The sequence below is a fragment of the Lytechinus variegatus genome, chromosome 14, assembly GCF_018143015.1.
Source record: "Lytechinus variegatus isolate NC3 chromosome 14, Lvar_3.0, whole genome shotgun sequence".
Taxonomy (NCBI): domain Eukaryota; kingdom Metazoa; phylum Echinodermata; class Echinoidea; order Temnopleuroida; family Toxopneustidae; genus Lytechinus; species Lytechinus variegatus.
In genome coordinates, this window is record NC_054753.1 from 3,641,141 (window position 1) to 3,656,442 (window position 15,302).

The following is a 15,302-nucleotide window of genomic DNA, read 5'->3' on the forward strand; positions in this document are numbered from 1 at the left end:
TTTAGCTTTTCATTCTCAATAATGGTTGTTTTCAGGGTTTATTAGTTCTAATACATGCACTTGTACACATGTTTCATCTTGGTTTGAGAATTTTTTAAATCGACTGCTCACAAAGTTAAACAATACCTTTAAATGGAGGACTATACGGTTCTGGACAGCATTGAGGTTATTTATAACATATGCAAGTACGGTTAAACCATCTTAATATAACTCATATTTGCACATTTCCAAATTGTAGTTAGAAATGAAGTTTGAAGAGGTATTTCTCCCTGACCACTTCCACCGCAAATGGTGGATTTTTTTAGAGCATAAGATGAGAGAGAGAGAGAGAAGTATTTAAGAGTTTTGTGAAAATTCAAAAATAGAATTTACGCTTCCTTGATGACACACTGCTCCATTCAGGAGCAGTGTGTCATCAAGAAAGGAAATGAAAAAACTTATATTTTACGGTTCGAAATAGAAATCTTGGAATAGAAATATTCCGAAATATCATTTTGCCCAATTTTTTAAAGAAATAATCCCAAATAAGGGTCTGAGAGTCGAATTTTTAAATTTTGTTTCAACATGTTCAAAGTATTAAGAGCACCTAATACATTTGACGCAGTGAAAAAAAAAACCTTTGGGGGAAAATATGAACTTTTTGGGGGGGAAAATTAGACGATTTTATGCCAACGTTCATTGATTATTTTTGTCTTATTCATGCTTCTATAGAAACCATTATTCTAATCTCCGTTTACAATTTTACCATTTACATCCGTACACATTTACAAATACGCACTGCGATTGACAACATTCCCCTCCCTCTTAAATAAAAAAGTCCCCTCCCGAGAAAAGGGCTCTTACCGAATGAATTATGTAATTTAAGAACTGCTCGATAATCAGTGTTCTTCTCTAGAATAATTTTGTCACTCTTGAGTGAGAAAAGCAGACAAACAACCTAAACATTGTGGTGGTTTATGAACACACTTCTTATGGAAGCATATATGCATTTTATTGGATTAATATCACATGACGAATGACGGAGAAGCTGATTGTTCATGGCATCACAGAACTCAAGCTTTGAAAATCTACAAATCTGTGTTTCTTTGATTTTTGTCAAGTCTTTATTAATATTTTTATTTTGTTTTCTGATTTTATGAAAGTACCTTACTGAAACGACCAGTGTTTTTCATGATGAAATTCCACAAGCGGCTTTTCATTCTTTAATAATCTCTTAACAATCATCACAGTTTTGGGATGGTTGTTGTGAAAAGTACTCACACTGTCTTTTTGTGACATCCGGGAGTTTTCTAAATCGCGACGGCGACGGATTTTACAACATAGAAAATCTATTGACAAAAGCCCTTCATGACAAGGAAGTCTTTGTCGGAAATTGGTGAATTAATGCAGCATCGTGGAACCTGGACAAACGAGATGTTTGTGATTTTTTCATCAGCTCAGAATCTTACGACGATCATCTCCCAGTTCACCAATTTTCGGCTAAAAAACACCTCTTAGCTGTTCGTTGTGATATAAGGGCGTTTTCAATAGATTTTCTATGTTGGAGAATCCATCTCCGTTGCGGCTGCGAATGCTCACTTTTCATGTTTCCAGGCATGAACTTTTGGTAAGGTACATTATGGAGCAATAAATACTAATTGATACATTTTAACCTCCATTCTTACACATCGACAATATGAAACTTATCTAAATACTACAGCAACTGAAGCTGCTACGTCAGTTGGTATCAACGACTCACGTAATCAATATAAAAACATCATTGTCATATTGAAGTCCTCCTTAACACTGTCCAAATCCGAAAAAAATCACTGTGACCAAGTTCTGTTCCTTTCCCCATAAGCAGATAAGAGAGATTTCGCAACACTAAACAGATGCATTCTGGGACGTAGATCATCTTTTGTTAAAAAGTCCTTTATGTCAAAAGGAGTCTTTGTCGAAAGTCGGTGAATCAAAACTACTGTCGATCATGATTCTGGACAAAAGACATGTTTGTAATTTTTCGTCAGCTAAGAATTTACGACGATCACCTGTCTCATGAGTTTACTAATTTTCGACAAGGCCCTATCGGCTGTCATTTTGATTTGACGGGCATTAACAATACATTTTCGTTCCCGTTCCAGTTGCGAAAGCTCGGTATTGCTGATTTCGAAGACGGTATTAAAAAGGCCCTTTTAATCCTGGTGAGATATCATTGTCCCGTAATCAAACTGTGACCGAAGGACTTCACCCTGTCTTCGTTGATCAGCTAAATGACTGTGTCTGTATCCATAGGCAAAATATATAATAGCACCTGCAACGGAAGGTATTAAAAGAGAATAAGAGATTACAGTAAAGGAACCTCTATAAAACATAACAAGTGATAGTAACAAATAGCATTAGTGGGAATCGGTAGCGGGAAATCGTATGACAAGAGAGTTCTCCACTTTAAATATTGTGATACATAATATAAAAATAAGGCGCTTCTGGTCTACCAATTCCGGTGCTCACAGCTCTTTGAGGAATTACTTCCTGTCGGTACCAATTTACCTCACCTGGGTTGAGTGCAGCACAGTGTGTAGAAATTTCTTGCTGAGGAAAAACATGCCATGGCTGGGAATCGAGCCCACGTCCCTCAGATTGAAAGAAGAGAGTTTAACCACTAGATAATGACGCACCCTTTTGCGACACAAAGAGGATAGAGAGAGAGAGGATAGAGAGAGAGAGGGGGGGGGGGGGGGGGGGGTGCTTGCATCCGCTATGGATCGTTCGATCGAAACTCATGGTGGCACGTCAGGACGTTACCAAAGAGTCTCCAAAACCCAGCTAATACTTAAACATGTTAAAGGACAAGTCCACCCCATCAAAAAGTTGATAAGAATAAAAAGAGAAAAAGTATAACAAACATAACACTGAAAATTTCCTGAAAATCGGATGTAAAATAAGAAAGTTATGACATTTTAAAATTTCGCTTAATTTCACAAAACAGTTATTTTATGCACATCCTGGTCGGTATGCAAATAAGGGGACTGATGATATCATCCACTCACTATTTCTTTTGCACCTTATTACATGGAATATGAAATATTTTAAATTTTCTCCTGATTGTCGAGTGAAACAACAATAATTCCTATATGAACATATGGAATTAGCATTGCTTAATACTATATGGTTCAGTCAAGTTTGTCCATATTGTCAAATTTGTAAAAAATGAAATATTGTATAATTCAAACAATAAAAAACAAAAGAAATAGTAAGGGAGGGACACCGACTGAATTACTTGCATGTCACTGAGTTGTACACATACTTGTTGAAAAGTAAGCGAAACTACAAAATGTCATAATTTTCTTATTTTACATCCGATTTTGATTTTTCAGCGTTATGCTAGTTTGATTTTTCTCTTTTTATTCAAATCAACATTTTCCTGTGGTGGACTTGACCTTTAAATATCATTGTGTTGCTTCCTTTTTTTCTACGGTCTCTTGCAGAACGGTGAGATTGCGAAGGCCTGATACGTCACATTTTGGTAAATCGCACATTTTGGTGGATTTCCAAGTTTCCAATTTACCAGAATTTGCCGTAGGAGGGCGTTTTCTTCAGCATGTTTAGTCTCGGAAACGATAGGTACCCGAACAGAATCTCAATTCCTGCTTGAGACGGAGACAGTATCACGCTAGTGAAGTAAGCGAGAAAAATATTGGTTTGGACGGCATTACGGACGTTCCACATTTAAAATAAAATCCATATCGTTTTCACCACTGAGGTTCCTCAGCACCTAAATATTCTGGATATGAAAAAATATGAAGAAGGCTTATGTGCTTGAAATTTTGCTGTCGAGCATTGAAATCCGCCCAACATGCCCAATTTGAAGATCTCGATAAATGCGCATTCACAAGGTTTGGACATTAATAGAAGCCATGGGATCACTACGTTGAATATAAACGCCTATATATTAATCAGTCAACATCTATGTAACTTTCATCCTTAAGATGAATAATCCATTCATATTGCTATTTGAGATTGCCCTTTTAAGGCTGGCAGCACCTCCAGTTCTTTTGAAATTATGCAAAAAGAACACAAAAACCTATCTAAAAAATTGGCAATTTTTGTAACAAATTTGTCAAGTACAATATTTGCTGCCTTCTTTTCAAAACCCATGTCATTTTCACCAAAATTTGCAAAGTTGTAGAGGAAGGTATACTTAAGAGGTATAAACATTGAAAAACGGGTTCATGTGCTTGTTTTTACACTATCAGCACTTTTTTATGGAGGAAACTAAATTTTTAAAACCCCCAAATCGCCCCAAATGGATTGTACCTAGTAAGGAAATATCTCAAACTGCTCTTGCATTTATTCAAACTCGAGGTCATATTCGTCATACTTTGCATGAATGCAGAGTAAAGTATTTTGAACTTGTCGGGGTATATATAAATGGATCCATCGATAATTTTCAGTTACTAAGCTTTATGAAACAACAAATCTTCTTTGTTATTAAAATGCAGATCAAGGGAAAATTCCCCCTATACCTATGTCTAATCAATCACGTATAAAGGCCTTTGTGACGTCAAAGCGCGTAGCGTAGAACATGCGGAGATCATGCTGCGCACAGACTTAACTGTGGAACGTCCTAGATGCATTTTTTTACAAATGAAATTACCAAAACCGATAATTTCCAATAAGTTCATGGCCCTGGGAAACATGGGTGGAAAGAGGGAACTAGAGCACCCCCAAACAAAAAATAATTTGGGATGCTGCGTTTATTCTTCTCCACAGGCAGCACCCCAAGTATTCTTGAAGATGTTTTAAGATGGAAAAGTGTAACCAAAATTAACTTAATTTTGAGGAGAAACTTCCCTTTTTGCGTTTCGAGTTTCTCGGGGACCAATTTCCCCGCTATAAAACTTGTTTTGCTTATACAATTTACACCACCATCCCCACTTTAAAGATCGTTCCCAGTGCACTGAACAAGTTCAGCAATCGTTTAAAAAATGTCCTCTTAATGCGATGCTGTGCCTCAATCTAAAAGTAATATCTCGGGTGCGATTAACGTGATTGACTTGATTAATGTGACTGGTGACGTACCTACTGCCAACCAGATTACGTAGCGCACCCATGCCTCGACATCTAGACGCAAGAGAAGAAAAATATCCGCCAAGATGCTCATATATGGAACTAATGGAACAAACTTTACCTGGTTAAAGAGAAGAGAACAATGCCAAACATTAGACCCGACGACATGTAACATGTGTAATGCCCGATGAGTTAAAATAAATGAAATTTATGCCACATTATACATTTCATCTATCCGAACATCCATTGATTAGAGGTAATAGCTTTGTTCCAACCCCATCATCATAGACAATATCTCGCGTGTCTGTTGTTGCATTCAAATGAAGTTTCTACGTTACTGGTTAATATTTAAAAATATCTTAGAGATTTAAAGCGTAAAGCTAATTAATTCGTAATATGTTGGGAAGGGGAAAGCTTGCTGTAATCTTGTAAGAGCATGCATTTGAATAACAGAACAAATCACTTTTTTAGAGTACTGAATACTGAATTCAGCTCAAAATAATCGCAGTGCAAATGAATTTAAAATGCTCTCTAGCTCTGCCTATCAAATCAATAATGTCCAAAAGTTTGTTGCGTTGTCTTGGATATGTTTACTTACACTAAAATATTCTTCTGATGGTGTTTCCTGGTGATGCATAGCGATCAGGAGAAAAGACAGAACAGCTCCTGCTGTGAAGAACACTAGCAGTAGTATCGCCCACCAATCTCCATCAAGGAGGCTCTTGAAGCCATACTCTGCAACGGCAAGTGCACATATTACACAGATCACTGAGATGAGTAGGCTAAAAACGACGCATCGCCCCGGAGGGAACCTGGAGAGGTGCTTGATGATGGGGATGTTCCGGTATCGTTCCTTCAGGGTACCCGGTATCATAGGTACGTTGCGGTATAGATGGCTTGTCTGATCAGTTGGACCGTTTGTGAGACTTTGTTTATCATCATTTTGTTGGTGTAAGTCTTCATCAACGTCAGGAATGTTATCTGAAGAATCCTGCGAGCCGTTCCGAGATTCATCTGATGTGGAGGCGTAATCTGTAAGCTCAGTGGTGTGTAGATCTGACTCCGTGGGCTGGTAGCGTAATATTATTAGAGAACCAGAGGCAAAGGCAAATGCGTTTAACGTTCCAACAGAGAGAAAACGGACAAGTTGATCCATTGAGAAACAAATTGTCATGAGAAGTGTGAGGATTAGGGAGACGAGGGTTGCATTGATGGGTGTTTTGGTTCGCTCGTTTATTCTGGCCAGAAAAGGAAACAAGAGTCCGTCATTTGCGATGGCATATACACAACGGCACATGGATATTATGGCGCCCAGGAGTGTCGATGACATAGCGCTAATTGCGCCAACGGATATTGCATACGTGGCCCAAGTGATACCATGGTCAGCCATAGCATTCGGGAACGACGAGGTCACGTCGATGTCGCTATATGGAACCAGCAGGGTTAAAGACGCAGAAGTTGCAATGTACATTATGGCGGCAGCCGACACAGAAACAATCGTGGAGATGGGAATACCTCGTTTAGGGTTTATCGCCTCTTCATTACAGTTAGCTATAGTATCGAACCCTACAAACGAATAAAATAGAGTAGCAGCGCCCGTTACGACACCTTCTATCCCAAACGGGGCAAAGCCACCGTTGGTAGTCCAGTTCTCGAGTTTGCCGAAAGCTATTCCAAAGCCACAAATAATAAGAACAACCACTACATTAATGGAAAGAAATATTGTATTCATCCAAGATGATATAGATACCCCAAGTATAACAAAAATAGAGATAAATAGTTCAATTGCTATCGCAAGAAGGTCGGGGTACTGAGCAAAGTAGGTAGCTTGCCAGGGTTCTCCACCCATAAGATACTCGATGGTGAAGTTGGAAATCGTCCCATTGCAAAGATGGTCAATGTATCCGCTAATTCCGCGGCCAACAGATGCTGACGCAACCACGTACTCTAGGAGCAGATTCCATCCGATGAAGAAAGCCCAAACTTCACCAAGAGCTATATAGATAAAGGTGTATGCCGAACCGGTCCGAGGAATCTTCGCTGCCAGTTCGGCATAGCACATAGCTATCAGGATAGCTACGACCGCTGATATAAGATACGATACAACGATGGCAGGACCTGCTGTCTCCTTCGCTACAACACCAGTGAGAACATACAGTCCTGCGCCAACCATACTCCCTATCCCAAGGAGTGTTAGCTCAAATGTGCCCAGTTTTTGGTGAAGTTGAGATTCCAACATCTGATTCTGCGCATGCATTGGGTTTGCCTTCCTTCGCATCATGTTGGCGAAAAGCTGTCTGCAGGTTTCCGATGCCATTTCCTTCCCGGTCTGTGAATCTCACGTCGATTGGTCAAGAATTAATATTCCAACGAAACGGAACGTGTAAAGTGATTCCGAGAATAGAGTCCACCCACATCATTGATGTCTACATCTTCATGTCGGCTGAGTGATCACGTTTCCTATCAAAATGAGAAATAAAACTGACAATCAATAAACATGATAAAGCACTTTAAAATGATTGCATGTAAAAAGATTATCTAACTGAAAGGCTTTCTGTATAGCTTTAGTCAATATGCCCTTTCTCCCTTTCTCACTTATTGGATTAAAAAAAATGACTTACTAAGGATGACCCTTTTTTGTATCTCTTTGATGCCCTCTTTGTTCATTTCTCGCGAATACTTTATTCATTCTCTTTTGTTTAAAATTAACATTCCAAACTTTTAGAATATTACCGACCGATTGGTAAAAACGTGAATCGCATGGTTATGAAACAGCCAAGAGGTAGAAGCTGCTAAGTAACATTCCTCATAAAAAAATAATTTCTGCCAGAAAGAAAGCAAGAACCAAGGAAAAGTGAAGTTTTCCCTAAAGGCCCATGTACACCTTACGACTGTTCGCGATCCGACTTTAGAACAAATCGAATTTTGCTCATTTTCTGAAAATGTAAATGGAACATGTCATTTTATTTGACGTTAAAATTAATTGAAAGAATAATATGTAAGATTATGTAAGATTGTAAGCCTTTATTTGGAGTAAATGCCAAATTAGTTTCAAATCGTAGCCAATCGTACGACTTCTATGACGTCATTACGACTAGACAAAAACTTGCTTTTATTCTAAGAATGATGATAGAATGGTCACAGATTTGAAGATAGGTATTTGTACGATGATTCCGAACATTAAGCAGTAAGATATTCCAAGTCTCAATATTAGCATCAGATTCTACTACGTTTTATTCCTAAATTGAGTCGCAGAAGGTTGACTGAGACTACCTTTTAGACTGTTGCCACAATATATAAGTTGCGTGTTTTTAAAGTAAAAATCGAAATACAGAGTCTGTTGCAAAAACAGACAGAGCCTGTCGTCAAAAGACAGAGTATGTTGTAATTCGAATATCTGAGTCCGTTTTTTTTGGGGGGGGGGGGGGTGTGACTATCAGACAAACAAGGACAGAAACGACAGTAGGTCGATTTTAATAAGGGAAATGGGCGCGAGATGACCCCAAAATTGGCTTGATTCTTATTTCAAAAAAGAGATTCTATTACAACTGCACTACTACTATACTACTGCTACTACTTCTGGTACTACTACTACTACTACTACTACTGTTGCTGCTGCTACTACTACTGCTACTACTATACTACTGCTACTACTTCTGGTACTACTACTACTACTACTACTACTACATTCTACTGTTACTGCGACTCGGATTTAGATGATAATGATGATGAAAATGCTAAAATTATATCACTCAAGGTCATATTGATTTCATACGGACAGACTGATTAATCTGTACTAACGTAAGACCGAATAGCGTATTTTCACACCAGTTTGGGGTTTATATGCCTTTGTGATTTTCGCATTATACAGGCATTATCATGCCAACAATGCAACGTTACGGATCGAAAACCAGCATTATTCATTGTTAGATGAATGAAATATGCAGCATTATACAGTGCGTATCAAAAAAAAGTTTACACTTAAAAAAACCCTGTAAAATTATACATTTGAATATTCTGAAGGTTTCTCCACATTTTAAAATTGGTTCCGATCCTTTTAAGCAAATTAATGGCAACTGTCGAAAAATATTTCCACTTGAGTGAGCATCACTTACTTTTGAAAAATTAGTGAACAATTATTTGCGCAGAACCTTGAAATAGTTATGCGACTAAATTAGACCTTATCATGAAGAAAAAGTGTTTACCTAGTAAAATTGATTTGAAAATACTTTACCTTTTTGAACTTGTTACCTTGCCCAAAACACTTCGAAGAGTGCATTGCGCCCCACCCCAATCCCCCACATACCGAGGCCGTCGTGACGATAATTGCTTTACAATGAGCTGTGATTAACACGAAATGGCTCAGGCTTTATATTTATTTTGTTAGTCATTGTCAAGCTTGAGAAAAGTATGGAGAAACAGGTATTACATGAAAAATGAAATGTAAACCCACTTTAAATGATAAAAACTTAGTGAAAAAATGCTGGATATGTCTGATATAAACTTTTGTTCAGATTCAGTTATGTACTCAGATCCAGCTGGCACAAATAGGGTAAAGGTTGTGCTTACTATATGTTGATATTTGAATTTGGGTGGCAAAACTGTTATAAAATACTTGAATGTATCCATTTTATTTCAATGGACTAAAATATCAAGGAAAATGTATGAGAAAGGTTTCGCAGGGTAAGTTTGATTTCGCCCTTTCCCCTTGACACAGCGTGAAAACGAGCATTTCTGCGCATATTTCTGCGAGCTTTACAAAAATGGGCAGTGCTCACTCAAGTGTATAAACATTCTGTCATAACTTTTACTTTCATTGGACAGATAAAAGCCAAACCCAAGAATATATGTGAAAACATTACCCATATCTTGTTTATTTTTTAACTACCAGGGCTTTTTCAAAGTATAAACTTTTTTCTGATACGCACTGTATAGGCCGCGTGGAGAAATGTTCATGAGATAAATTTCTATCAATGAATGCACATCTTCACATGTTATAATGTAATTGAAAATATGCCCGCACGATGTAATTCACAATATGGTCCCAATATGGTATACTCCTTGCCGCAGCTCAAAAGTTGTTAGGGAGCCTCAATCACACTCTACAGAGGAAGTCTATAATGTCACAAAGGTAGTTCAACATTACACGAAAATAAAAACAGGCATCCACATAATGTGTAGGCCTATAGCTAATTCAGTAAACGTGCATGGGCAAAGACTCGGAATGCTTGGCAGAGTATTCTCTTTGAAATAAAAAAAACATTAGTCATGGCTTCTCCATTCTGTATGTGACCGAGGTTAAGATATGCATCAAATTTCAGTGCTATAATCCTTGGGCATGTTATGTTATAAGTAACATGAAGCGACGTCAACATATGAAAGCTATTCTTGGATGAAAGTCTGAAAATGAAATTGATTATGAAATCATATTAAAAATGAACCCGGCAGCAAGTATGAATGCATATAAACAATGAAGGAAATACATGAAATAAATATGAAATTATATATTAAATAAAAGAGAGACGGATGGCAAAGGGTTCACTGTAAAAACTGTGGCGTTAAAACTGACACCAATCGGTGTTAATAGAGGACCACACCCTGAGGTGTTGAAATAACACCCCAGAGATTGAACATAACAGCAAAGAGTGTAAATGTATAACACCTATAGGTGTAAAACTAACACCACAAAAATTTAACAACCGGGTAAAATAACTGGTGTGGTCTTCTATGTACACCGGTTAACACCACAGTTTTTGCTGTGTGTGTTTACAGCCAGAAGGGCCGAGTTTTAAAGGGGAAGGGGTTTCCGGCCAAGTAGAAGATATTCACAATCTATTGTAACATCATTATCTATTGTAACATCACTATCTATTGTAACATCACAATCTATTGTAACATCACTATCTATTGTAACATCACAATCTATTGTAACATCACTATCTATTGTAACATCACTATCTATTGTAACATCATTATCTATTGTAACATCACTATCTATTGTAACATCACTATCTATTGTAACATCATTATCTATTGTAACATCACTATCTATTGTAACATCACTATCTATTGTAACATCACTATCTTTTGTAACATCACTATCTATTGTAACATCATTATCTATTGTAACATCACTATCTATTGTAACATAACTATCTATTGTAACATCACTATCTATTGTAACATGACTATCTATTGTAACATCACTATCTATTGTAACATCACTATCTATTGTAACATCACTATCTATTGTAACATCACTATCTATTGTAACATCATTATCTATTGTAACATCATTATCTATTGTAACATCACTATCTATTGTAACATCACTATATACAGTAACATCACTATCTATTGTAACATCACTATCTATTGTAACATCACTATCTATTGTAACATCACTATCTATTGTAACATCATATTTATTTCTCTTTAGTTTAATGACTGTCATACATTGTATTCTCAAACAAATTTAAGATTGCAATTATTCACAACATTGATCTGGTTTATATTTTTATAGGACTTACATATTATTTGATTTGTCTTGTTATTTACATTTTTTGATATACATATTTTTCTAGTTTTCAATATGCATGACTTTTAATCATATTTTAAAAGTGTAAATGTTAACCTATATATGTTTTTAATACTCGCAACTTTGCTGATTAATTTTGATAATGATAGTTTTACAATGTTATGATTTCGATCAATTTTATGTTGAGATTGTCCAAAATGATCTTTTCCTGGCTTTTTTTGTTGATTATTTGTCTAGCACTACTCTAGAATTGTGATATATTGTTATCTTTTAATAATATACATGTACATTTTTACTTTGTAAATATGATATCAGTCTTCGGACTTTTGTCATGTATCATTTTCACAATAAAATCAGAATTGAGATGATAGGACTGACGTCCCCTCCCATCTGTGGCCCTGTCCATTGAATGTTTATTTATTAACGTATGTTGAATGTAATAATTTGTTTTCGCTCATGTCAATATATAATCATAATGTTAAATTAATTATTATATGTTACAAGTAAGTAACGAGTCTCCAGAATGTGCCATAGTATGTGAGGGAGTGTGTGGGGGTTTTGGGTGCTTCCGTGTGTTTGTGTGTTTCTGATGAATCTGATGACGGCACAGAGGGTTGGTTTTTTTTTAGATTTATTTCTTGTCTATTTTGCACATTATGTACTTTATAATTTTTATGTATTTTGATTAACAGGACCGGATTGCAAACCAGCTTTTTATCTTTGTTAATGTTTTTATCGTGTATAGCTAAATTGGTTACCCTGTATAAAGATGTGAAATAAATAAAAGTAATCTTAGAGGATTTCCTCAAGGATATCAGTAATACAGTGCGTCCCTCTGTAGAACTACATTCCGTTTGGGAAAACAATTGAAGTACTTTGAAATCTGAGTAAGTTATGAAGTTTTGTGTAAATTATCTATTTTTAACAGAAGTTTTGGGCTTTGATGGAACTAATCAAGAAAACCATCGTATCGACATGCTGCATTTGTGGTATTAAATGTGTAAATATATATTTTTTTGTAACCCAAATTTCTTCCAGCTTCCTTATTGTATTAATATCAACCTTCTCGTTGTGATTTTACAATTATGAAATTTCCTATTTATTAAATGTAATCTTATTTGTGATACATTTGAGGTATTACAATACTACATAATACGTTCTGGAAAAGAAACTTGGAATCATTTAAGTAGCTCGAAACATTACAAATTGCTATATTCAATTTTGATTTGGGAATGTAAATATAAAATAAGATATTTATTTAGATGGAATGGAGTTCTAGTCCCCCCAGGGGGGGGGGGGGCACTTACATTGACGAGTGGATACCATGCGTGACCAAAAAACACGTATAAAGGTGTCTTTTTCAAGATAGGGTACGTTACGTACGTAACGTAATAAGGGTGCCAAAACACTAAAATAATGAAAAAGGGTATCTATTAGCTAGGAAAGCTACATGTTTAGGGACAAATTGCGAGGGTATAAAAAAAGACTTAAATGTTGTATAAAATATTTTCTTTTTTTTGCCCAAGCAGTCAACACTACGTGTTTAGGGTCCGATTTGCGCGAGGTGTGGCCGTACTAAACCCAATATAAACGACGAACGACGTCCGTGAATATCGCTCTATTTGTTTAGCCTGTTTAGGGGTTCAATTCAGAGAATACTTTCCAGGGGATATCGTTTTGTTTCGAATACTGTTAAGGGTCGAGTTTCAAACGCCAATACTTGTTAAGGGGTGCATTTTCAGAATATGTAAAATACCTGCTTAGGGTGCTCTTCGAGACCCCATGGTCGCGCATGGTCCACTCGTCATACGGAAATCCGCACCCCCCCCCTCCCCCGGGGTTCTAGTAAAATGCCCCGAAAAACATGTATCTGACCGTCCCATCGCAGGTATGTAGCTCTTGACTTATATACCATTATATGTATTGTATTCATACTAGTTTTAGTCCATGTAGGGTCAGTGCATATCTTTATATGATATCACCCCCCCCCCCCACACACACACACACAAACACATCGAGAATAAAGGCATGGGTCACACCGCCCGAGCGTTGTTGGAGCGGAGAGAAAAAATCATCACCGCTCGCTACCGTTTACCATTTTCGATTTCGATTGTTTTTTTTTTTTGGTTTTCGATTTTTCCCCAATTTTGTGAGCGAAATTTGATCCTCTTTCCCTACCGCTCCACGACCGCTCCAACAACGCTATGGCGGTGTGACCAGGCCTGAAAGTTAGTCACACAAATTGCAATTAAAGATCTTACCCTTCGTACAGTGCATATGACTTTCTTTCGTCTATGGACTTAAACCATGTCTTCCCTTGATGATACTTTGTTGGCCGCTTCTGAAGGTGTCAAATGGCAAGCCTTTACTACACTGATAACACATGCAACGTCAATCTGAGCAGTATTGCAGATGACTAACTGTATATACCTGTAGTTTCAATGGTCAGTCGGGCGTTCGTATAGAAAATCCTCTTATAGGCATGGCAAGGCCCGGGGCAAGGCAGCACCTTTTGGAACCTTTATTTCGTTGTACTATTGAATACAGGGACCCACGATCTCATAGGCATGATTAACAGCCGTGAAAACCCAGCGTCCTATGTAGAATAGAAAAGTATCGCTTGACTGCCCATCCTGACATGAACACTTTTATGCAGGTAAGTTATTTGGTTTTCTTCATATCAAAAGATGAGGGGCCGATTGCACGAAAGGGTCTTTCCAAGAACCGTCTTTCGTGTCGCTCGAATGAAAAGCTGAGCGACAGATATTTCTGAAATGTATGATAAACAAATGAAATTCGTTAGCTAGCATATAAATCAATTTGTATACGATTTAATGGTATATCACATCCCGGATCACATCATTTTATAAACAAAGATTTTGTTAATTAACTCTAACGGATGAATAAAATATGTTTGCAGGTAATTTATTTACAATACGTTTCACATGGCGCATAATAATAAATGGGCGACACGAAAGACGCTTCTTGCAAAGACCCTTTCGTGCAATCGGCCCGAGACCTCTGTTCATTTTTGTTTAAATTCCCCCACCCGGGGGGGGGGGGTACTCAAAGTATTGATACGTATATGCAGCGGTTGGGGACCCCCCTTTTAAGCCTAAATTTCCATTCCAGAGCATCGCCCATCCAGGGAGCCATAGAATTTCCCATCCCCCCCCCCCCGTTTTGGAGACCCTCAAATTTGTAATTTCTCGCTCCAGAGAGCGCCCTTCATGACCTCTTCAGCCGGTCAGAGCGGCGAGCTCGATCAGGGCGGAGCCCTTATGTCGGTCCCCCGAAGCTCCCCGCGCCCACAGCTAGCTTGCGCTGGACCAATATGAATCTAGCAAGACGAGCGCGCCTTTTTTTTAACAATTTTTTTATTCATCGCCTTCGATCTAAAGAGTTCCGGAGACCCCGTTCTTCAGGTGATCAGTTCCAGAGCATTGCATTATTAGCAATCGTTACAAGAGACTGGAGACCAGTTGTTTCAAGACCAAAATTTAGTTCCAGAACCCCCTATTTTCGAGTTGGCGCGGCCGCATAGGTATCATGGGCCCCTGTACCCCTCGACCAAGGTAAATCTACCCGATTGGTCGATACTCAGAGGGCTATGGATAATAAAGGGTAGGGGAGACCGGGGTTAGTTGGAACTTGGGGTAAAAACATTGTAATTTTCTTTAACGCCTGTAAAGTAAATTTATGCAATACTGCCCTCAAT

General features: G+C 37.6%; 1 protein-coding gene across 1 annotated transcript; it reads right to left on the minus strand.

Moving 5' to 3' along the window:
• Positions 1-510: 510 nt before the first annotated feature.
• LOC121427738 (cationic amino acid transporter 4-like) lies at positions 511-14,131 on the minus strand. The gene is made up of 4 exons (XM_041624279.1): positions 13,846-14,131; positions 5,645-7,506; positions 5,059-5,167; positions 511-2,290 (listed from the first exon to the last, which is right to left on the minus strand). Exons 2-4 carry the CDS (start codon positions 7,361-7,363, stop codon positions 2,172-2,174), a joined length of 1,947 nt encoding a protein of 648 aa, XP_041480213.1. The 5' UTR covers positions 7,364-7,506; positions 13,846-14,131; the 3' UTR covers positions 511-2,171.
• Positions 14,132-15,302: the final 1,171 nt, after the last annotated feature.